This window comes from Mirounga angustirostris, unplaced genomic scaffold (genome assembly GCF_029215605.1).
Source record: "Mirounga angustirostris isolate CCGP_5_RB_7025 unplaced genomic scaffold, mMirAng1.0.hap1 SCAF_13, whole genome shotgun sequence".
NCBI classification, from domain to species: domain Eukaryota; kingdom Metazoa; phylum Chordata; class Mammalia; order Carnivora; family Phocidae; genus Mirounga; species Mirounga angustirostris.
The window spans coordinates 62,731,819-62,756,775 of record NW_026991721.1 but is presented as its reverse complement, the minus strand read 5'-3'; the positions used below and the strand labels follow the sequence as shown (position 1 = coordinate 62,756,775).

At 40.6% G+C, this 24,957-nt stretch overlaps 1 protein-coding gene across 3 annotated transcripts in view; it reads left to right on the top strand.

Annotated features, from left to right (window-relative positions):
- The first annotated feature begins 5,601 nt into the window (after positions 1 to 5,601).
- Positions 5,602 to 24,957, top strand: part of SBF2 (SET binding factor 2) — a 472,728-nt gene continuing 453,372 nt past the window's right edge. For all 3 annotated transcript variants that reach the window (XM_045894160.3, XM_045894159.3, XM_045894158.3), the window contains exon 1: positions 5,602 to 5,794. In XM_045894160.3, coding sequence (XP_045750116.1) covers positions 5,740 to 5,794 — 55 coding nt within the window. In that variant the 5' untranslated portion in view covers positions 5,602 to 5,739. The remainder of the gene's footprint in view (positions 5,795 to 24,957) is intronic.

Sequence of the window (24,957 nt, the reverse complement as noted above, 5' to 3'; positions counted from 1 at the left end):
TCAACGAGCTACACAGCATGGTGGGGTAGGCAGACATAAATAAATCTTCAAAAGAATAAATACATGATTATAAACTATGGTAAGTGTTCTAAAGGAAAAGCAAAACTAGGGGGATCTAATGTTCCAAATGGAGGAAATGGCATGTACAAAGCCTTAGGGGTGAGAAAGCACTTGGTACATTAGGGAGAGATCAGTATGGTTGAAATGTATTGAGTGAGAAAGAAGAGGGGCATGAAATGAGATTAAAGAGGTCATCAGGATTAGAGTAAATAGGACCCTTTGGGACATGATGAAGATTTTGCACTTTATTCATGATGACATGGGAATCTATTGACAGGTTTAAAGTTGGGAGAGAAATGATCTGACATACATTTATTTAAAGGATCATTTTGGCTATTTACTTTTTTTTTTTTTTTTAAGTAATCTCTATTGCCAAGGTGGGGCTTGAACTCATGACTGTGAGATCAAGAGTCACTCGCTCTATCCCCTGAGTCACCCAGGTGCCCCTATTTTGGCTATTTAATGTGGTGAATGGATTAAAGAAGAGCAAGAAGGGAAACAGTTGCAGTGGTGGCACCCTGGAGAGACAGGTGAGGGCCTAGTCCCCACAAAATCTCTATTAATGTACCCCTACATACACATACACACACGCATTCCACCCTAAGCTTCACCAACAGAGTCAGCTTCATGAACATGCACCATGTTCTGTCACACAGGGTCCTATACTTGGTTTAATGCCCTGTTTGTCACTGTTTTGAAATTCTTTTTTTTTAAGATTTTATTTATTTATTTGACAAGGAGAGGGAGAGAGCACAAGCAGGGGAAGGAGCTGGCAGAGGGAGAGGGAGAAGCAGGCTCCCCACTGAGCAGAGAGCCTGATGTAGGGCTGGATCCCAGGACCCTAGGATCACGACCTAAGCCGAAGGCTGGCACTTAACCGACTGAGCCACCCAAGCGCCCTGCTGTTTTGAAATTCTTTTTTTTTTTTTTTAAAGATTTTATTTATTTATTTGAGAGAGAGAGAATGAGAGAGAGAGAGCACAAGAGGGGGAAGGGTTAGAGGGAGAAGCAGGCTCCCCTCTGAGCAGGGAGCCCGTTGCGGGACTTGATCCCGGGACTCCAGGATCACGACCCGAGCCGAAGGCAGTCGCTCAACCAACTGAGCCACCCAGGCGCCCTCTTTTTTTTTTTTTTTTAAGATTTTATTTATTTGAGAGAGAGCAAGAGAGCGAGAGCAACACACACACACACACACACACACAAGGCATGAGCAGGGGGAAGGGGTAGAGGGAGAGGGAGAAGCAGACTCCCTGCTGAGCAGGGAGCCCAACGTGGAGCTCCATCCCAGGACCCCGGAGACCATGACCTGAGCCTAAGGCAGATGCTTAACCAACTGAGCCACCCAGGTGCCCTGTTTTGAAATTCTTAATAATTTTTGAATAGAGGGTCCTACGTTTTCATTTTGCACTGGGCTCTACAAATTATGTAGCCAGTCCTGCTCACCAAATAAACATGCAAGCTAAGTAAAAGCAGCCTGCAAACTCTCACAGCACTTATATACTTATACTATAACTGCTAATGTCAGGGGTACTTAATATGTGTGTCAGGATTCAACTATTCATATAATCATGTGTGAAAGCAACTGCAGGAAGACTTCCATCAATCATCTCTGAAGCCTCCTTCCTGTACCCCAAACATACACCCCAGGTAGAAACAGTGTGTTTGCTATACAAATTTAATTTGAAGGGAAGGTTCATAGCTCACTTACTGTCCTTAAGTTTTACCTACATGGAAAGTCTGGAACCACCCATGAAGCAGGGACATCAGTTAGGAAGTTACTGCAATAGTTAAGGTGGAAAGTGATAGTGGCTCAGATAGTGGGGTGGCAATGGGGGTGGAGAGAAGTATACATATTTGGCAAGTAGGATCAATGAGGCTGAGTGATGAATGTAGGGCTGAGAGAGAGGCATGTGTCAAGGGTAAGGATCATTAAGTTTATTACTTAGACAACTGAATGGATGGAGATATGGCAATGAATCAGGCAATTTTCTAAATGGCCTCCTTTGTTATTGGTTGTAGAGACTTTTTGAAGAGGCCCCAACCCCACCCGTGGACATTTGGTTAAGTCTAACTCTCAGACTGCCTCTCTGAACTGTGGTGGCTAACCACAGGAAGCACTTGAAATGACTGTAGAGATCAAACCACTCACTCCACAACAGCCGACTGTAGGAGCAGAGGACTGATAATTCTTGCTCACAAGTAATTGGCCCTTTTTTCTTCTAAAGCATGAATGAAAGGCATCTGCTGTGTACACATCATCGTGTTGCATATTCTTCTTCCCTTCCTGCTCCTGCCAGACATCAGTAAAACAAATCTGGGATTGCTTTACGCCCTCACTCTTTGGTGAAAGGTCATGGTGGTTATCTCAAGGGGATGGTCTGGCCTTCTGCCAACTTCAGTAATCAGCTGCCTTGTCAGGGCTTATCAGTTTCAGCAGACTGGCAACTGTTGGCTGAGAAGCAAAGCACAGCTCCAGTGTATGCTAAATATGTTCACATGTGTATATAAACATATGGTGCCTTTATACATATAGCTGGGACATGTCAAAATCCCTATGCTACAGAACACACATTTGAAATGGAATGGCAGCCCACCTATGACCCAGCAGATGGAATATGCCTTAGAGCACACAGCATTTAATTCTAGGCTTTGAAAACAACTAAGCTTCGATTAAAAAAAAGTTTAAATAATTTGAACCAACACTTGTTAATAAAATAAAACTCAACACATTTAAAAAGCAAAATGGGGCTCCTATGTCATGTACAAAAACTCAAAATGGCCTAAACACAAGAGCTAAAACTATGAAACTCTTAGAAGAAGACAGGAGCAAATTTTTCTGACCTTGGATCTGGCAATGGAATTAGATATGACACCAAAAGCACAGAAAACAAAAGAAAAAACAGATACATTGTATTTCATATGGTATATACATAAAATGGAATATTATTCAGCTATAAAAAGAATGAACTACTGATACATGCTACAACATAGATGAAACTTGAAAACATTATACTAAATAAAGAACCCACAAAAGGTCACATATTGTATGATTCCATTTATATCAATATCCATAATAGGTAAATCCATAGAGAAAAAGCAAATTGGTGGTTAAGAGGGGCTGGGGGAGGGGAAATGGGAGTGGCTGCTTACGGGGTTTGATCAAAATTGTTTTGGAAATAGAAGTGGTAGTTATACAACATTGTGAATCTACTAAATACCACCCAATTGTACACTTTATTTTTATTTATTATTATTTTTTTTTCCAAAATGTTTTATTTATTTGTCAGAGAGAGAGCACAAGCAGAGAGAGCTGCAGGCAGAGGCAGAGGGAGAAGCAGGCTCCCCGCCGAGCAGGGAGCCTGATGCGGGGGCTTGATCCCAGGACCCCGGGATCACGACCTGAGCCGAAGGCAGAACGCCCAACCGACTGAGCCACCCAGGCGCCCCTATTTTTATTTTTTTTTAAGATTTTATTTATTTACTTAGAGCATGAGCAGGGGCAGAGGGAGAGAGAAAGGGAGAAGCAGACTCCCTGCAGAGCAGGGAGCCCGATGTGGGGCTCCACCCCAGGACCCCAGGATCATGACCAGAGCTGAAGGCAGACACTTAACCGAGCCACCCAGGCGCCCCCAATTGTACACTTCAATGGGGTTAATTTTATGATATGTAAATTTCACATTATTTTTTTTTTTAAGTTTTATTTATTTAAGTAATCTCTATACCCAACATGGGGCTGGAACTCAAGACCTTGAGATCAAGAGTCACATGCTCTTCCAACTGAGCCAGCCAGGTACCCTTTTGCCTTAATTTAAAGAAAAGTAAAATGGGCAAGGAACATGACAGCTGCCTTAAAAATGTCAAAGTCTAACTGAAAGACTGTTTTTTTTGTTTTTTTTCTGGGTAGTTCCAGAGAGCAAAATTAAGGGAAGTTACAGGACAACTCTAACATAAATGAGGAAGACCTTTCTAAACAATAGGGCTTTTAAACAGTGGAATGGGCTGCCTCCCAAGGAAGAAAGGTTACTCCTTACTGAAAGTGATCAAGTTGGATGATGAGATCTTCAGGGAAGTTATAGAGAGGATTCTTACATGAGGCGTGACTGAGGCTTTTTTTGGTTTAATTATTTTCAAGATTAATCTTGTTATCTTCCCTCTGCCGCTGTAACTAGGCTGATTCAGTTTGACAACAGGCAATTTGCAAACAAATTCTTGGAGTTAAGGTATTTCTTCCTGGGAATTTCAGTTCTTCTAGTGTAGCCCAGCCCTCTCATTTTGTAGATGAAGATAGCATGGCACAGAAAGAGGAAATAATCAATTAAACTTTCAGAAGTCGAAACTCCAACCCTCTGGACTCCCAGTTCAGAGTTCAAGCTATTGCAACTTCCTGTTGGTAGCTGGGGGGAAATTGTACAATCACCCATTAAAAATATTTAAGCACCTACTGTACACCAGACACTGGTCAGAGCTCTTAGATATAAATGGTAAGGGTCAAGTCCTCAATTAATGAGTAGCGACAAGCAACTACGAGGATGATCAGATTTGCAAACCACGGACATTCCCAAAACTTCAGTCTACCACCTGTAACTTATCCTACTACTAAAACTTCCTCAGATACTAACAATTGACAAAACAAAGTCATCTGGGTGTCTCACCAGCCAAATTCGAAATGATCAATACGAGCAGCAAACAAGAAAGTGACCTAGATAATTCCTAGATTGGATGAGACCCACTAATTCATTTTATTGTGTGCTGGAGTAGGAAGTTGGAAGTCACCACATGCTCTGGCTACAAGAACCCTGGGACCGCTGCAAGGAGAGAAAGGAGAGGAGAGAAGGGAAGGTCTCCCTTGGGAGAGAGACAAAGCCTCCTCCCTCCTACTCCGTCGGATCCGACCAGTTTAGGAGGATCCCGTGGATGCCGCGTTCTTCGGTGGAATCCAGCCACCCCTACTTCGAGCACTCCGGGGAAGCCCAGGCCAACCGTCCCCAGCCCACCCAGCACTGAAGCACGAAGCGCCTCAAGATTGCGCAAAAGCCTCTCCCTCCCCCCGCCTGCTCGGTGGCATGTTCCTAAAATTCTCATCTGCACAACATAAACAGGAAACGTGCAGCAAAAGCCCTGGCAGTGCAAATTCCACGCTCCAGTCGAGGGCGGGAGAATCTCGTCTTTGGCAGGGGAGTGGAGGGGGGGAGGGGAAGAAGCAAACTTCCCAGGAGACCCCTCAATCATCCCTGTCTCTTCTTCCCAGATCCAGAAAGAAAGAATAGAGAAGGCGGAAGGAAGGACTCCCCGCTTTCGAAAAAATAGGGGAGGGGGAGGGGGAGGTGGGCCACGAAGGAGCAGCCAGGCTTCAAAGTGAACCGCCTGGAGCGGCCGCGGTGGCGGGAATACCCCTGGCCGCCTACTCCGCAAATCCAGCGGTCAGAGCTGCCCCAGTTGCCGCGGGGTGGGCTCACCGCCCGCTTGGGGTTCCCGAGTCAGCGCGGGTGGGGGCGGGGGAGGAGCGGGCACTCCGCGAGGCGCAGGCGCAGAGTGCGCCTCGGTTGTCAAACATGGCTGAAGTGCCGCCGCTGCCGCTACTGCTGCTGCAGGGAAAATGCTGAGCCCTCCCGGGCCGGGTGGGCGGCGGCGGCGAGGGCGGCTACGGGCACCTGCTTACCGGGCGCGGCGGCGGCGGCCATGGCCCGGCTGGCTGACTACTTCATCGTGGTAGGCTACGACCACGAGAAGCCAGGTAAGGGTGTGGGGCGGGCGCCGCCCCCAGGCCTCCCCGCCCCCGTCCCCCCAAAACCCTCCCCCGGCTGCTGTCCAGTGGGCTCTGCGGGGCTGGGCGTCGCAGCCGGGAGGCGGGGAGGGCCGGGCCCGGCGGCGGCGGCGGAGCTGGCGGTCGGTGTCCGGCCTTCTTGGCGGGGCTGAGCCTCGCGGGGGGCGTGAGGGACCGGCACGAGGGGAGGGGGAGGGGAGAAGAAAGGGAGGAGGCCGCGTCCGCAGGGGCCCAGGGAGGCCCAGCTGGGCAGCTGGGCCAGCTGGGGGCAAGTCTGGGTGCCGCGACCCTCGCCCTGGAGGAGGCCGGGTACCAGGGGCAGCGCCCTGGTGCCGGAGGGATTGGGCCAGGACTGCAGGGCTGGGAGGGCGGGAACCAACTGTGTTAAGTTCCTCGGGGATAAACTTCTGCCCTGCATCCTGAGTGAGTAACGAGTGACGCAGGGGGCTGTCCTCTCCAAAAGGAAATGCTGAGAGAGTCCACTGCTACCTCACCCCTGCGCTGTTGGGGGCCTGTCTAGTCACCGCCCCAGTGAACGCGTGGTACCGGGGAGGGGGAGAGGATCCTTGCACTTTTAAACATTGCTAGTAAATGCTCCCTGTACTTTCAGGACGGATATGACAGTCATTTCAGAGAGTCTGAACACTATCTTTTAAGGACAGTCAGCCGACCGCTTTAAGTCTTGTTTCACGTTAATTAAAATTTTTTTTGGATTAAAAAGGTTTTTTTTGAGTATAGTTGACATGTGTGTTTTACTTATTCTTAGAATTCATCACAAAACTCTTCATAAGGAACTATTTGGCAAATGCATTGTATTTCAGTTTTCATCATGGATTTCTGCAGCTTAAGAAAATTCGGGGTTCATGCACGTTTGTTTTGTATTTGCACTTCTTTGTATTACTGTATAGCTAAGCGTAGTGTAATAAATTGAACTGGGGAACACAAGTATTTCAGGGTAATTCCAGTTGCACATTTGCAAGGAATTTTAGATAGCGGCAGACAGTCCCTTCATCTTTGAGGAGACGCTGAGATTGTGCTTTGCTGACGCTACAAATGGTTAGAGCCATTTGTAGCGTCAGAATGTCATTGTTCTACCCACTCCTGGTCAACTGCCCCTTTCAGTATTACTCTTCTAATAACTTCCTTTAGTGAGAACGTTTTATATTTTTAAATCTTTCGCTATTCACAACCTGATTGAGGTCAATTGTTAAGAGAAGGGGTTGGGCTGTATTTAAGAAAGTGTCTTCTGGCTCCAACATTTTATTTCCTAGTAATTTTGCATAGTCTGGTGTTGCTTACCAATATGAAGAATCACAGTTTTTAAAAAAATAGTTCATTTTTACCAACATCTTTTTTTTTCCCTCACTTTAAACTGAAACAATCACATACTTGCAGAAAACTTGCAAGTAAGGTACAAAGAACTTTTTTTCTCTGAACCGTTTGAGAGGAAGCTGCTGACCTGATGCCCTATCACACCAGAATGCTTTAGTGTGCATTTTTTAGAAACAAGGATATTCTCCTACATAATCACAATACAATTAGCAAAATCAGGAAAGTTGTCCATTTAGTTATCAGACTGTTTCAAGCTTTGTTGATTTTGCCGTTAATCTTTCTGCTGGCAAAAGGATACCATTAAGAATTATATGTTGCTTTTACTTGTCATGTCTCTTTAGTCTTCTTCATTCTGGAACAGTTCCTCCATCTTCTCTTGACTTTCATAACCTTGACACTTAATGAAGACTACAGGGCAATTATTTTGTAGAATGCCCCTCGATTTGGGATTATCTGTTCTCTTATGATTACATACATACAGGTTATGTACTTGGGTAGAAATATCACAAAGGTGATGCTCATTGCAGTCTATCAGGTGGTACACAATTTCAATTTATCTCATTGGTGATTTTCACTTTGATTACTTACTTGATATAAGCAATGCCTGCCAGGTTTCCTTACTATAAAGTTAATATGTAATTGTTAATACATAGTTTTGTGTGGAGTACTTTGAAACTATGTAAATATCTTGTTCCTCATCTAACTTTTAATGTATTCCTGTATTCCTATCTGTATGAATGTTTTTTAGTGGATTATATTCTGTTACTATTTATTTTGATGTTTAGACTGTTCCTCATTTGGGCAATGAGAGCCCATTCAGGCTGGCTTTTGTATCCTTATGACATGTCCCCATCATTCTTTTACTTTTTGGCACAGATTTATCCTGTTAGTCCTGCAGTTGGTATTTCTCTGGGGAGCCCTGGATCCTTTTAGTGGAGAATGACATTTTGAAGCTACAGTCTCAGTGCTAGTATGTTTGTTGCTGTTGGGTTGTTAATGCTCCCAGACCCTCTTAATGGATGAAGCTGGGGAATACTTATTTGTTCAAATCTTAACTGTATTTAACCAGACTTTCATATTTGCTGCCACCCCCTCCTCTCCTGGATGCCTTTTTTCTCTGCTGATTCTTCATTCTATCCCTCCCACTCCACTACTCTCAGGAGCTAACAGCCCATACCAGGATGTCCCAATTCAGGGAAACCTTCATCCTGCTCTGACTCTGACTCCTCATGTTAGCATCCCCACTGTTTGTGGATGTATTTCTCACCCCACTTAGGCCCTGATACCCCACATTGGGCTACTTTCATGTGAAGACATCCTCTTCACTCTGTTCACACCTAGTGCCCCATGCAAGGTTGCCCCTCTGTGTTGACACCCTCCTTCCAGTGCTTGGGCTGAGCACATGTATTCTTCCCACATGGACTCCTTCCTTAGTTCACTTGGGCTCTGACAATCCCCACCCCACCCAGGGCTAATATGACTACTCACCATCCCACAGGAGGGAAAGGTAAGATTATTTTATTATTTTTATTATTATTATTTTTTGGTGGGGGCAGAGGGAGAGGGAGAGAGAGAATCCTAAGCAGGCTCATGCCCAGCGCTTGGGCTGGATGCAGGGCTTGATCTCACAATGCTGAGATCATGACCAGAGCTGAAATCAAGAGTTGGACATCTAACTGACTGAGCCACAAGGTGACCTATTTTTTATTTTTTTAGTGAACTCTGTGCCACACACGAAGCTCCAACTCACAACCCTGAGATCCAAGAGTTGCTCTACTGACTGAGCCTGCTAGGCACCCCAGGGAAGATTTTTTTTTTTAAGTAACAAAATCCGGAAGCTTTTATAAATTGTACAATCTGGATAATAAAATGTATGATTTTATTATAATTTTTTTACTTGGGATCATTTTTCTTTAGTCACGTTTATTGAAGTATAATTTACGTGTAATAAATTCACCTTTTTAACTGAATAGTTCAAAGAGTTTTGACAGGTGTATACATAAATGTAGCCACTACCACAATCAAGGTATAGATATAGAACATTTCTGTTCCTACAGAATGCTCTCTTGGGACACCTGGGTGGCTCAGTCGGTTAAGCCGTTAGGTGTCTGACTTGGGCTCAGGTCATGATCTTAGGATCTTGGGATAGAGCTGGCTTCAGGCTCTGCACTCAGCAGACTCCTGCTTGTCCCCCTTCTTCTCCCTCTGCCCGTCCCCTCCCCCACCCCTCCCCTGCCAATTGTGCTTTCTCTGTCTCTCTCAAATAAATAAAATCTCTTAAAAAAAAAAAAAAAAGTTCTCTCTGCCCCTGTGAAGTCAGTTCCCTCCCTAGCCTCTAGCAATCATGATCTGTTTTCTGTCCTTTTGTTTTTGTCTTTTTTAGAATGTCATCTAAGTGGAATTATATAGTTTTTTGTGGCTGGCTTTTTTTCTACTTTGAAAAATATGTTTGAGATTTATCCATCTTGTATGTATTGTCAGTTATTCCTTTTTGTTGCTGAATATAGTACAATTTATTTATCAATTCACCAGTTGGTGGAAATTTGAGGTTCAGTTTTCAGCTATTATGAACAAAGTTATTCTGGGCATTTGCATACAGATCTTTGAGTGTTCATATGTTTCATTTCTGTTGGGTAAATACATGGGAGAAAAATTGCTGGGTCATATGATAAGTGTCTGTTTAAACTTGCTGTGAAACTGCCGAACTATTTTCCAAACTGGCTGTGCCATTTTGCATACTTACTGGCAATGTATAAAGGTTCCAGTTAATCTTATTTTATTTATTTTTATTACTTAAAATAAAAAAAACCACTTTTAGCCATTCTAGTGGATATGTAGTGGTATCTCATTGTGGTTTCAATTTGCATTTTCCTGGTTGCTAATGATGTTAGTCACCTTTTCATGTACTTACTGCATTTGAATATTTTTTGTAAAGTCTCAGATCAAATTTTTGTTTTTTTCTATTTGATTGTTTAGCTTCTGATTATTAAGGTGTTTGTTTTTTTTTTTAATTTCAAATACAGGGGTGCCTGGGTGGCTCTATTAGTTAAGCATCCGACTCTTTTTTTAAGATTGATTGATTTGAGAGAAAGAGAGAGAGTGCAGAGGGGCAGAGGGAGAGGGAGAAGCAGACTCCCTGCTGAGTGGGCTTGATCCCATGACCCTGAGATCATGCCCTGAGTGGAAATTAAGAGTTGACCCAGGCGCCCCAAGCATGAGACTCTTGATCTCAGCTCAGGTGTGAGTTCAAGCCCTGTATTGGACTCCACGCTGGGTGTGGAGCCTACTTTAAAGATAGATAGGTAGATTGATTGATTTCAGATGCAAGTCTTTATCAGGTATTTTGCAAATAACTTCTTTCAGTCTGTGGTTTGCCTTTTCGTTTTCTTAACAGTGTCTTTTGAAGAGCAGATGTTTTAATTTGGGATAACTTTTTAGACATTTGAATACTTTTATATCTTGAATTGTATCCTTTGAGTAGTCCTTTTTATGTAAAGCCCTCCGTAAAAACTTATTGGAAGAAAATCCATTAAATTTGTGTACTTTGAATTGTAAGTGAAGAATAAACCTAGTTGATTCTGTAAATCTTTATTATAAAGCTTTCTTTGGAAGTTAGTATGATTTTATTACCTAAATCTCTTTAAAGCTAATCAGATTATGATAATATGATACTGAAATGTTGTGTGTTTAATACCACAGTATTCCTGGAATTAATCAATGCACTCTATATTTGTTCCTAATGTGTCTTTTCAATTAGTAATAGTTTTCAGTTGAATTTTTTTCATATATCTATATTAAAATTGGATTGAAAGACAAAAAAACCTTGTCTTTTTAAAAATTGCTTTTACAAACTGGGAAAAATAATCCATGCTATTTGAATTGTATACAAAGAAGAGTGCTTGGCACATAGTAGATGTTTAATACAGATGTATTGAATGAACACACAATTGCTGAAAATATAAAAAGCTATAAGGAAGGAGTGTAGTTATAAAAGGATAACAAGAGGAATTTTTATGGTGATAGAACTATTTTGTATCTTGACTAGGTGGCGGATACATGAACCTACATTTGTGAAAAATTGCATGGAAGTAAATACACACACACACAAATGTGAATAAATACAGTAAAACTGGGGGACTCTGAATAAGAAAGTAGATTGTATTAATGTCAATATCTTGGTGTTGATATTGTACTATGATTTTACAAGATGTTACCATTGGGAGAAACTGGGTAAAGAGAAATGGGATTTCTGTGTTATTTTTTACAACAATCTCAAAATAAAAAAAATTTAATTTAAAAAAGCTATAAGATAGGGGCGCCTGGCTGGCTCAGTGGGTAGAGCACATGACTCTTAATATCAGAGTCAAGAGTTCAAGCCCCACATTGGATGTGGAGCCTACTTAAAAAAATAAAATAAAATAAAATAGCCATAAGATAAAGCTATAAGATAAAAAGATACTAGTAGTATTCTAACTTTTTCCTTAATGTTGATAACACAAGGAAAAGTTATTCTGTAAAATTCCAGGAAAACATCATCTTCAGTGGCTGAATTATTACATCTTATGGATATATCAATTTAACTTTATCATTTATTACTGGATATTTAATGTGTTTCCAGTTTTGTGTTCTTATAATATACTGTCATGCTGAGGAGAACATACCTTAAAAACCACTGATTTTTATGACAGTTTGATTTTGATAATTTGAAATTAAGGCTTTATTTTCCTGACTTTGCCTTTGACTATGCACAGTATTTAGGAAGTTAGGAAATATCATTTGTTTCTAAGAGGTGAAGTTATTTAGCCAACTTTCTCTCTCTCTCTTTTTTTAAGATTTTATTTATTTGAGAGAGAGTAGAGTGAGAGAGCATGAGTGGAAGGGGGGAGGAGGGAGAGGGAGAAGCAGGCTCCCCACTGAGCAGCAGAGAGCCTGATTCAGGGCTCGATCCCATGACCTGAGCTGAAGGTAGGCACTTAACCGACTGAGCCACCCAGGTGCCCCCCCCCAACTATCTTTACTTTTCTTCTTTTTATTTTTTAAGGTTTTTTTGTTTTGTTTTGTTTTTTACTTATTTGTCAGAGAGAGAGAGAGCACAAGCAGGGGGAGTGGCAGGCAAAGGGAGAAACAGGCTCTCCCCTGAGCAGGGAGCCGGATGTGGGACTCAATCCCAGGACCCTGGGATCATGACCTGAGCCAAAGGCAGATGCTTAACCGACTGAGCCACCCAGGCGTCCCTCTTTATTCTTCTTTTTGTTTTTACTTTCTTCTGTGTTTACTGAGATTTGTCCAAGAAGAATTGATAATGACCACAGGGTTAAATCCCTTATATGACTTTACTTTTTTCTTTTCTTTACTTTTTTTTACTTAAATATCTTTTTTAATTTTTTTTAAAAAGTAGGTTCTGTAGCCAACGTGGAGATTGATTGAATTCATGACCCTGAGATCAAGAGTTTTGTGCTCTACTGACTGAACCAGCCAGGCACCCCTCTTTTTGTTTATTTTTTCTGTACATTAATATATTTAGAATTTAATCCATTTATCTATATAAATACCTGGAGTCAAGTATCTTAATCATTTGAAATTCTTGTATTCTTTCATATCAACCTGCTTAAGTATTTAGAGAAAGATTTGAAATACTTCTTAGGTATTTCATTAGTTTCATTTGGGCTAGTATGAGTGAGATAAGCCAAGGGGTAAACTTACATGCACAATACCTGAAATATAGTTTGAGACATTTTAAAGATTGATAATTGGTTATTATTGAACCATTGTAATTCATAGTCAGCCTGGGTTCCTTCCCCTTCCCCATTCTATATTAAAGTACAGTAGTTGGGATTTTTTGGTTGCTGTTTGTTGCCAGCTGTCAAGCACCACTGGGATTCATTGACTTGACAAGTATTTATTGCTTTTCCAGGCATTGTGCTACGTGCTAAAACAAAAATAAATGAGTAAGTGTAAGATGCTATTCCCTCCCTTAGTCATTAATGGGGGCAGTCTTGAAATAATGATAAACGAAGAAGATGGATCCACTTTACTGAGAGAAAGAGAAAACTTCTTATGAGAGGTGATGTTTAAGCCAGGTTATGTAGGGTGAATAAGCACTGCCCTGTGGAAAAGAGGGTAAAGGAGATTAAAGGCAGAGAGAAAAACGTGTAAATGTGTGAATGTCTTGTTCCAGGACTGGAGAGAAATATAGTGTAGATGGGAACTGAAGTGAACTTTGCTAGAGAAAGATTGTGAAAAGTTCTGCATATTAGGCTATGGAATTTGGCCTTGACTCTGTAGACAGTGAGGTCTATTGAGAAATGGGGGTCTTGAAAAGCAAGAAACAACATAGAAATGTGACCCAAATGGCAGTGGACTAGAGGGAGAAAGACCAACGTGAGAAAACTCAGCAGCTTTTACTGCGGGAATGGAAAGGAAGGTATCGAGTCTAAAGAAATTTAAAAGCTCAAATTAGCAAAATTTAGTAATGAAATGGATGTGAGGGATAAAGGAGAAAGAGTAGTTGAGGGTAACAAAGTTTCTAGCCTAGTTAATTGTGTGGGTGCTGTGAATGTAAATAGGGAACTCAGGAGAATAAATTTGGATGCAGGAAAGAAATGCTAAGCTTAGTTTCGGATATGTGGAATTAAAGGTGCTTGCCTAAATCAAGGGAGAGATATCATTTAGGTGTTTAGATATATGGGTCAGGAGATAAGAGAAGTGAAAATTAGAGATTTAATTTGGCAATTACCAATATCCAAGTGATTGTCAGATATAAAGAAAAAAATAAGATTGTTGAAGAAATGTGTGTAGAATGAAAAGAGGAGTGGCCTAAGAATTGAACCCAGAGAAAATTCAATATTTAAGGGTAGGTAGAGCAGTAATAGCCAGGAGTGGTCAGAGGTATTGCAAGAGAACCAAGATAATGTGGTATCATGGAAACCTTGGGTGTAGAGAATTTTGAGGAGGAGGAAATAATGAATGTCAAAGGTCTGAAGATGTCATGTATAATGAGGACTAACAATAGTGTCTTAGTCCATTTGGGTTGCTATAACAAATTACCATAAACTGAGTGGCTTAGACAACAAATGTTTATTTCTCACGGTTCTGGAGGCTGTGAAGTCCAAGATCAAGGCCCAGGCTGATTCAGGGTCTTATGAGGGCTGACTTCCTGGCTCATAGATAGCGGTCTTCCCATCATATCCTCACATGGTGGAAGGCATGAGGAAAGTCTCTCGGGCCTGTTTTAGAAGGGCACTAATCTCAAGTGACTGATGTAGTCACTTCCAAATACCATCACTTTGGCTCTACCTCCACATGTGAGCACACTGGGGGTTAGGTCTCAACATATGAATTTTGGGGGGACACAAACAGTCTATGGCAAATAGGCTCATGGACTTGAAAATAAGGATAGTGACTTTAGAACATTCCAGTAGAGTTATGGGGGGACCAAAGCCAGTTTGATAAGTGTGTTTCCTAAATCATATGTTGTATAAGCTTCACAGAGTCCAATTTATTTTCTTTTTAGAAGCTCACTATGACCTGCCTCCCATGGCTTGTGGGAAGTGGAGAGAGGAGTCAGAGGTGATGTCAAAATTCCAAACATGAAAGTCTGGGTTGTGATACCATGACTTAAATAGGTTGAAAATATTTTTCTCTTGACATTTCTTGTCTTTGTGGGCTTGGAAGATGATAGGGTTTTACTTTTAGCCATTCAAATGGAGACTTCAGAAAAAGGGACAGGTAGGGGCTGGACACAAAGACTTGAGAGTCATTATGGTAGAGCTATGACACTGTGAATGCCCTCAGAAAGTTGGTATAGAGTGGAAGAATAAAGGACCAAGGACTGAGTTTTGGGGACTCTATTGCTAGGAGGATCGAAAATAGAAGGAGCCATAGAAGAAGGGTTGGAAAGTTTGGGAGAGACATTTAGTCTTCCTCAGTAGCCATTCTACAGGGTGATAGAACCCCTGATTTTTGGTTGGTCATGTGGACATGCAGAAGAGGGACAGTTTTCAAGTTTTGTTTCTTTTCTTTTCTTTTCTTTCCTTTTTTTTTTTTCCCCCCCCTCTCATTTTCAAGTTTCTAAGAGATATAAATGTGAATAAGTTCTGGCCAGTTTGATGTAAGTGGAAATGAGCTCAGTATCCCAAAGATATTATTATTTTTTTAAAGATTTTATTTATTTATTTGACAGAGAGAGACATAGCGAGAGAGGGAACACAAGCAGGGGGAGTGGGAGAAGGAGAAGCAGGCTTCCTGTGGATCAGGAAGCCCGATGTAGGGCTCAATCTGAGGACCCGGGGATCATGGCCTGAGCCAAAGGCAGACGCTACATGACTGAGCCACCCAGGTGCCCCCCCACCCCCCCAATATTCTTAAAGGGTATACCTTCCTAGTTTTTCTCTTTCTTGAGACTGGCCTCCTGATATAAAGACTGGAGCTCCAGTAGGCATCTTGGCCATGTAGATGAGGGCCCACACCCTAGAAAGAACCTGGGTCCTAATGACTTATATTGTCATAAGTTGTCATAACTGCTCTCTGAATCTTTTTTAAAGATTTTATTCATTCATTAGAGAGAGAGCACAAGCAGGGGGAGCGGCAGAGGGAGAGGGAGAAGCAGGCTCCCCAGTGAGTAAGGAGCCTGACATGGAGCTCTATCCCAGGACCCTGGGATCATGACCTGAGCTGAAGGCAGACAGACGCTTAACCAACTGAGCCACCCAGGTGCCCTGGACTAGCATTTCTTAAATTTAAAACGTTGCTATTGTCAAAACTGAGATCATTAAGTATTACAGGGTTTAATGCCCTGCTACTTAATTATTGCTGAACTTGAGTAATGGCTTGGGTTATGAAATTATTTATAAAGTAAAGGCTATTCATTTAAAATTCTCATTTCTAGGGGCGCCTGGGTGGCTCAGATGGTTAAGCGTCTGCCTTCGGCTCAGGTCGTGATCCCGGGGTCCTGGGATCGAGCCCCACATCGGGCTCCTGGCTTGGCCGGGAGTCTGCTTCTCCCTCTCCCTCTGCCTCTCCCACTGCTCATGCTCTCTCTCTCTCTCTGTATCTCTGTGTCTCAAATGAATAAATAAAATAAATAAATAAATAAATAAAAATAAAATTCTCATTTCTATAATCTACATTGTGAAGGAAAAGATAACTTACAGTTTCATAATTATTTAACTTTTTCTGATCAATGTCTTCATTTTAGAATTTTTCATAAAATAGAGGATTTTTTTTTTTTTTTTAAAGATTTTATTCATTTGAGAGAGAGAGAGAGAGAGAGACAGAGAGAGCACAAGCAGGGGGAGAGTCAGAGGGAGAGGGAAAAGCAGACTCCCTGCTGAGCTGGGAGCCCGACATAGGGCTTGATCCCAGGACCTCGAGATCATGACCTGAGCTGAAGGCAGATGCTTAACCATCTGAGCCACCCAGGTGCCCCTAGAATTTTTTTTTTTTTTAAAGATTTTATTCATTTATTTGACAGAGACAAAGTGAGAGAGGGAACACAAGCAGGGGGAGAGGGAGAGGGAGCCCGATGTGGGGCTTGATCCCAGGACCCTGGGATCATGACCTGAGCCGAAGGTCAGACAATTTACGACTGAGCCACCCAGGCACCCCCTCCTAGAAGTTTTTTTAAGTTATATCTGTTTCATTATTTACTGAAAAAAATGAATGAAAAAGTGATTTTCCCTATGGCAATATTTCATACAACTACTGCCTAAGTTTAGATGAATTTCAGACAGGCTAGATTAAAAAAAAAAAAAGGTATGGTTTTACAGATAATCGATTATTCTGGAATATAGGAACAAAAAGATTAAGAAAAGAAAAACTTGTATTTTAAGGGAGCCTTAACACTATTATAAGAAATACCAGAGAAATAAACTTCATTTTTTAAAATGTTTAATAGCTGCAGTTAAGCTCTCCAGCACTATGAGTTTCCTAAGGCTGCCATAACACATCTTGCAAATTTGGAGGCTTAAAACAACACTTATTCTTTCACAGTTTTGGAGACTGTAAATCTGAAATCATGGTGCTGGGAGGGCAGTGCTCCCTCTGAAGACTCTAGGGAAGGATCCTTCATTGCTTCTTCCAGTTTCTGGTGGCTCTAGGCTTCCTTGATTTGTGACAGCATCACTCTGCTCTCTGTCTCATCTTTACATGGCCTTCTTTTTTGTCTCTGTGTCCAAATCTCCTTTTCCTTTCTCTTATTAAGACAGTAATTAGTGGCACTTGGGTAGCTCAGTTGATTGAATGTCCAGCTCTTAGTTTCTGCTCAGGTCATGATTTCAGGGTTGTGGGATCAAGACTTTTGTCGGGCTCCCCCCTCCGCACGGAGTCTGCTTGAGATTCTTTCTCCCTCTGCCCCTCCCCCTGCTTGTGCGCGCATGCGCGCTCTTCTCTCTCTCTCTCTCTCGCTCGCTCGCTCTCAAATAAATAAATAAATAAATAAAATCGTAAGACAGTAATCATTGGATTTAGGGTACACCCTAAATCCAGCATGATTTCATCTTGAGATCCTTACTAATTACATCAACAAAGACCCTATTTCCAAATAAGGTCACATTCCGGGGCTCCAGGGGAATTTTAGGGGGGACACTATTCAACCTACTGTATACATGATGGTTCATGAAGTTTTTATAATGCTTGCTGTTTGTAAATATTAGGAAATGTATCTGGATAGAGCAGTGCTAAATATAAGATAATTAAAAAGTAATTTTGTAATATATTATGCTTTTAGAAATATATTTTAGAAATATATTTAAAACAACATTCTCACAACATTACAAATTAAAACAACATTCAGTCTAAATATTTGGATGAATAATATGCTAAAGAAAAGTCAGAATTCTTTGGAATATGAATATATATATTATATACATATTCTATATATATCTATATATATTTTTAAGATTTTTTATTTATTTTTGACAGAGATTGAGTGTACAAGCAGGGGAAGCAGTAGGCAGAGTAAGAGGGAGAAGCAGGCTTCCCACTTAGCACGGAGCCCAATGTGGGGCTCGATCCCAGGACCCTGGGATCATGACCTGAGCCCAAGGCAGACGCCCAACCGTCTCAGCCATTCAGGCGCCCGCATATTCTATATATATATTGCACATAGTTTTTAGAAAGGTTTAGATATATGTATGTTCTTTGTTCTAAACTGTGCTTGTGCTGGGTTGCCTGGCTGGCTTAGTAGAACATGTGACCCTTGATCTCAGGGTTAGTTCAGTCCCCATGTTGGGCATGGAGCCTACTTTAAAATAAATAAATTTTACTGCTTGTTCTGTCCATATTATTGTGTTGGTAAAGTCAATCAATATTTTCTTTAGGTGTATCACACAGCTTATATTTGTTACTTTAGGCATTTCCTTTATAAGCAGGCTATCAAGTTGGATCTTTGGTTCATTTATTAAAAAATATTGAGCATTTTCACATACATTATCTCATGAACTCTTCACAGTAACACAGTGAGTTACCCTGGGGTCCATCAAACTTAAATAATTTGCTCACTTTCGTAATGATTTTAAATTGAATTAAATGGAATTAAGTGGGACTTGAAATTGATTTTCTGACTATTTATTTTTAAAGATTTTATTTATTTATTTGACAGAGAGAGAGACAGCGAGAGAGGGAACATAAGCAGGGGGAGTGGGAGAGGGAGAAGCAGGCTTCCTGCTGAGCAGGGAGCCCGATGCAGGGCTCGATCCCAGGACCCTGGGATCATGACCTGAGCAGAAGGCAGATGCTTAATGACTGAGCCACCGAGGCGCCCTGATTTTCTGACTTTAAATAAAAATTTTTCTTTATAAATATATTATTGTAGGTACTGGGGAGTGAAGAAGAGTGAGGGAGAGGAGTAGGGAGGGATTTTCAGGTTGGGAACAGTAGTAGTGGCAAATTCACTGAAGTGATAAACAATGAGTAGATTGTCAGTTTGGCTGAAATATTGGGACTGGAAGAGGAGAACTGAAAAGTAATGATATTGGGACCTAAACAGGAGAACTGTTAAGTATTAAATGAAAATTATATTAGAGCAACTAAGACTTTTTTTTTCCTCAGCTGTTTTCATAGACCAATCACTTTTCATTGCATTTTTTTCTTGTCCTTTTGCACTTTATCTCTGGAGCTGAAATAGTTGATACTTCAGAAAACAAAATTTAAAAACCTGTTACATAGAATGTTTTGAAGTATTTCTATAGGAGAACTTGGGAAAAGTGCTTGTTTTCATAGGAAGCAGGTTAATTGCCTTTGATTTTAGACTCGTGGTCAGGTCTCCTTTATAATCTATGCATCTTGTTTTACTCATCTTGACTTTTCCTACTTAGAGACCTAGTTTCTGACTGATCTTTTTCTGCTTGGCTCTTGAATTCTTTTGTCCAGATAATTAGAAACTCTGCTCATCTATTTTCCTACTCAGTTTTTGATTCATACTCTCATGGTTCTAATACATCAGCACCTTCATGCTTTTACTCACCTGTCTGTTGCTAAATTGTTTTATATTTGATTTACTGCAGTAATACATACTTGTTATAGACATTTTAAACATTACAGAGGGTGCTGAATCTTGACTGTAGTGCTTATCTCTTCAGACTTCTCACAGTTAATTTTATTCTAGGTACTTGTACAGAAATTTCTAGTTCTTTTTTATTTACTATTTTTTATTGAAGTATAATTAACATACAGTGTCATATTAGTTTCAAGTGTACAGTATAATGATTCAACAATTCTCTACATTAGTGCTTATCATGATAAGTGTACTCTTTTTTTTTTTTTTTTAAGATTTTATTTGTTCATTTGACAGAGAGAGACATAGCGAGAGAGGGAATATAAGCAGGGGGAGTGGGAGAGGAAGAAGCAGGCTCCATGATCCCAGGACCCCAGGATCATGACCCCAGCTGAAGGCAGACGCTTAATGACTGAGCCACGCAGGTGCCCCACGATAAGTCTGCTTTTAATCTTCCTGGTCAGCAATCCCTGCCCCCACCAAGTGGCAACCACCACTTTGTTCTCTACATTTAAAAGTCTGTTTTTTTGTTTGTCTCTTTTTTTCTTTGTTTGTTCATTTGTTTCTTAAATTCTGCATCAGTGAAATCATATGGTATTCGTCTTTCTCTTACTGACTTATTTCCCTTAGCATTATACCCTCTAGGTCCATCCGTGTTGTTGCAAATGGCAGGATCTCATCCTTTTTTTTTATGGCTGAGTAATAGTCCATTATATATGCATATATATTTCTTGTAATAAAATAAAACCCCAGTCTTCCAAGGTTGGCAATGGAAAGAAAGCCACCACATGGTTGTTTTTCTAGTGTTCTTATGGACTGTCACTTTTTTCTTAACATTCTGGCCCTCTCCACCGAGTCATTTCTTTTTTATTTGCACAGTCAGGCACCCCTAAAATGAGTTTTCTAAAAGCTGAAAACAAAACAAGGGTAATGAAGCCAGGGAGTAACTTTCAAGTCAGTCATCTGGTTTGCAAGGTATAGTTTAGATCTGTTTGGTCTGTGTTCTCCAAAAGAGATACTGTCCTAGCTAGTTTCTGGCCTGCCATCAGATGATAGAGGTGGTTTTTCCTTTTAACATGTTTCCTTAAGTCTAGGTCTTAGATGGGGGTCAAACAAGTCCATTCCTCTCAGATCTGTTTAAGGTACACTTTCCTGGTTCTAGTTACTTATCCAAGGATCTTTCTCTTCTGGATGATTATGTCAAGACTGTGCTTCAGGAGACGTTTCCTTAACGGAGAATATACCACATACAGAAGTTTGGGAAGAGGGCATCTTTGTATTTGTACCTGTTTTCCACCCATGTTCTCAGCATTGACAAAACTTTGATGTTACCTAGAAACATGGTCATAATATTCACATATAACTCAAAGTGCAGCTAAACAAGCCTCACATTTTCTGTTACTTTGAAAAGAAAAATAAGTTCTGTAGAACTGTGTGTTCATATTTGTTTTTAATTAATGCTTTGTAATCTTTCCTGTTTAATTTTAATCTGAACAAATAATGATACCATTTTTATTACTCAGTAAGCATGAATATTAGTTGAAGCAGTTTTTAAAAAACAATAGTTCAAGTCCCCAAACATCTAAATCCCGGACTGACTTAATTTGTACAGTTAAACTGAAATAATGTTTTCGAAAAGCTCTCCCATCACTTTTTTTTTTTTTTGACAAAAAAAATTTTTTTGTACAATTACCCACAACTGGATTTGACTTAGGCCCGACAGAGTGTGTCTCTGCCTTCCTGATTTATTTTCAGCCCTTGAGGTTATCATTGTATCTTAGTGCAGTGGCCCCAGGAAGGTGACATATTCCTGGAAGTTCACCATTTGGTCCTTGTTCTGGTCCAGGTCCTCCATCACCTTTGCAGTGTCTGCATCCTGCATCTTCGGGCCGGTGGTGAGCTCTTCCTGGATCAGCTCCTTCAGCTCCTTCTTGGTCAGGGTGTTCTTGTCCCTTCCCTGCCTGAGTACTTGTGGAAGATGGCCACAGGGAGGCCAGTGGCTTGATCCAGGGTCAAGCCATGGCTGGGTGCTGGGCTCCACAGGTGGTTAGGAGAGCATTGAGGGAGTGTCACGGGACCTCCTATCACTTTCTTTTTACTCTCTTGTGTAATGAGTCTGTTTTTTCTACTAATGATTAAACAGTGATTAGTTACCAAAGCATCTGATTAAAAAAATCAAATCAAAACAGCATAACTGGTCTTTTTTCCTATGCACATATTATGTAGAGGCTCACTGGGGATTGTTTATTTTTTTTAATGGACAATTTTAGAGAAATGGTGTGATAAAATCACCATTGTGCCAAGAGTTATTTGTATTTGTTTGAAGCTATTGAAGAAATCATTGAAAGACTTAAGGAAATTATGTGAGTAGCTAATAATTGGCAAATAAGTAACTCTCAACCATAGTGAACTACTAGCCATTCTCTTAAGGAATCAAGATTGTTTCCTTGACTTTGCAATTGCTACTCTTTTGTTATCTTTCTGATTTTAGCCATTCTACTGGGTGTGAAGTGGTATAGTACTGACATTTCAACAGATGGTTTTCCTGAGATTTTTGTGAGTTCTAAGTATCATTTTTTTCCAGTGTGATTTCTTTTTTCTTTTTTAAATTGAAGTGTAATTGACATACAATATCCTATTAGTTTCATATACTTCATAATGATTTGATGTTTTCATACATTATGAAATAATTCCCACTGTAAGTCTGTTACCATCTGTCACCATATAAATATTACTATAGTATTAAATATTATTACAGTATTCCCTATGCTATATATTATCATTTTTATTTTACTTCTTATGAAACAGGTTCATATCATCTATTCATTTATGCAGCCTCTGTTTTTGTTTTTTGTTTTTTTTTGTAAGTAGGCTCCACGCCCACCGTGGAGCCTGATGCTGGGCTTGAACCCACGACCCTGAGATCAAGACCTGAGCTGAGATATAGTCTGACGCTTAACCAGCTGAGCCACCCCAGTGCCTCTGTGTTTTTTAAACTTAACTGCATATTACTGGCAGCTTTCCATATTCTAAATATATATTATATGATAGCATTAACTTTTATTAGCTAGAAAGTGTTTTCATTATTTTAAACATAGTTTGATGTACATATAATCATTTTACCAATTAATCTCTTATGATAAGACATTTTGGTTATTTCTAAATTTTTGCTGTTAAAAATAGTGCTGTGATGAATCCTCCTACCTAATCTTTGCATTCATCTTTAATTTCTTGGGATAAGTAGAAAAGAGGCCAGTAAAGTTTAGTAGTTAAAAGCATGGGATTGAGGGGCGCCTAAGTGGCTCAGTCAGTTAAGTGTCTGCTTTCGGCTCAGGTCATGATCCCGGAATCCTGGGATCAAGCCCCACATTGGGCTCCCTGCTCAGCGAGGAGCCTGCCTTCTTTCCCTTTCCCGAGCTCCCCCTGCTTGTGCCCTCTTTCTCTCAAATAAATAAATAACTAAAATCTTAAAAAAACCCCAAAGCTGTAATCATCAACATAGTATGGTACTGGCACAACAACAGACACATAGATCAATGGAACAGAACAGAGAGCCCAGAAATGGACCCTCAACTCTATGGTCAACTCATCTTCGACAAAGCAGGAAAGAATGTCCAATGGAAAAAAGGCAGTCTCTTCAACAAATGGTGTTGGGAAAATTGGACAGCCACATGCAGAAGAATGAAACTGGACCATTTCCTTACACCACACACAAAAATAGACTCAAAATGGCTGAAAGACCTCAATGTGAGACAGGAGTCCATCAACATCCTAAAGGAGAACACAGGCAGCAACCTATTCGACCTCACCCGCAGCAACTTCTTGCTAGAAACATCGCCAAAGGCAAGGGAAGCAAGGGCAAAAATGAACTATTGGGACTTCATCAAGATAAAAAGCTTTTGCACAGCAAAGGAAACAGTCAACAAAACCGAAAGACAGCCAACAGAATGGGAGAAGATATTTGCAAAAGACATATCAGATAAAGGGCTGGTATCCAAAATCTATAAAGAACTCATCAAACTCAACACCCAAAGAACAAATAATCCAATTAAGAAATGGGCAGAAGACATGAGCAGACACTTCTCCAAAGAAGACATACAGATGGCCCACAGACACATGAAAAATTGTGGATGCACTGGAAGTGTGATGCACCAGTTTTGGTTTTCTTTTTCAGCATTCTTTTGGCTATTTGGAGTCTTTTCTGGTTCCATACAAATTTTAGGGTTATTTGTTCCAGCTGTGAAAAAAGTTGATGGTATTTTGATAGGGATTGCATTGAATGTGTAGGTTGCTCTAGGTAGCATAGACTTTTTTTTTTTTTTAAAGATTTTATTTATTTATTTGAGAGAGAGCATGAGAGGGAAGAGGGTCAGAGGGAGAAGCATACTCCCTGCCGAGCAGGGAGTCCGATGCGGGACTCGATCCAGGGACTCCAGGATCATGACCTGAGCCGAATGCAGTCACTTAACCAACTGAGCCACCCAGGCGCCCGGTAGCATAGACATTTTAACAATATTTGTTCTTCCAATCCATGAGCATGGAACGTTTTTCCATTTCTTTGTGTCTTCCTCAGTTTCTTTCATGAGTGTTCTGTAGTTTTCTGAGTACAGATCCTTTGCCTCTTTGGTTAGGTTTATTCCTAGGTATCTTATGGTTTTGGAGAAACAGAACAGATGAAATAGGGGAAGGGAGGGAAAAATAAAATAAAATGAAATCAGAGAGGAAGACAAACCATAAGGGACTCTTAACTATAGGAAATAAACTGAGGGTTGCTAGAGGGAGAGGGGTAGGGGGAAGTGCTAACTGAGTGACTGGTATTAAGGAGGGCACTTGATGTAATGAGCACTGGGTGGTATATGCAACTGATGAATCATTAAACTCTACCTCTGAAACTAATAATACATCATGTTAATTAATTGATTTTAAATAAAATAAAAAATAATAAAAATTGTGTGGAACACAATAATAGTGTAAGTTTTAATTTCTAGAAGTAGAATTACTGGATCAAAGGATATGTTTATTTATATGGACATATGTTAATTTTTTGTCCAACATCCTTTCCTTTGGGAAGCATGTCTTCTCTTTCTTGTAGTCCCAGGGAAAATGCTAGTCCTAGTTACTCCCACCCCCTATCTTAAACTGGGCAATTAGAGCCATCTCTGGATGTTTTCTTTTGGAAGGAACAAGACACTCTACAAGGAAGACTAAGGTAGGAGACTGTGACTTAGTTGGGGCTGCCAATGTGTATTTTCCCTACTGTGTTTATTTTATTTATTTTTTATTTTTTTTATTTTTAAAGATTTTATTT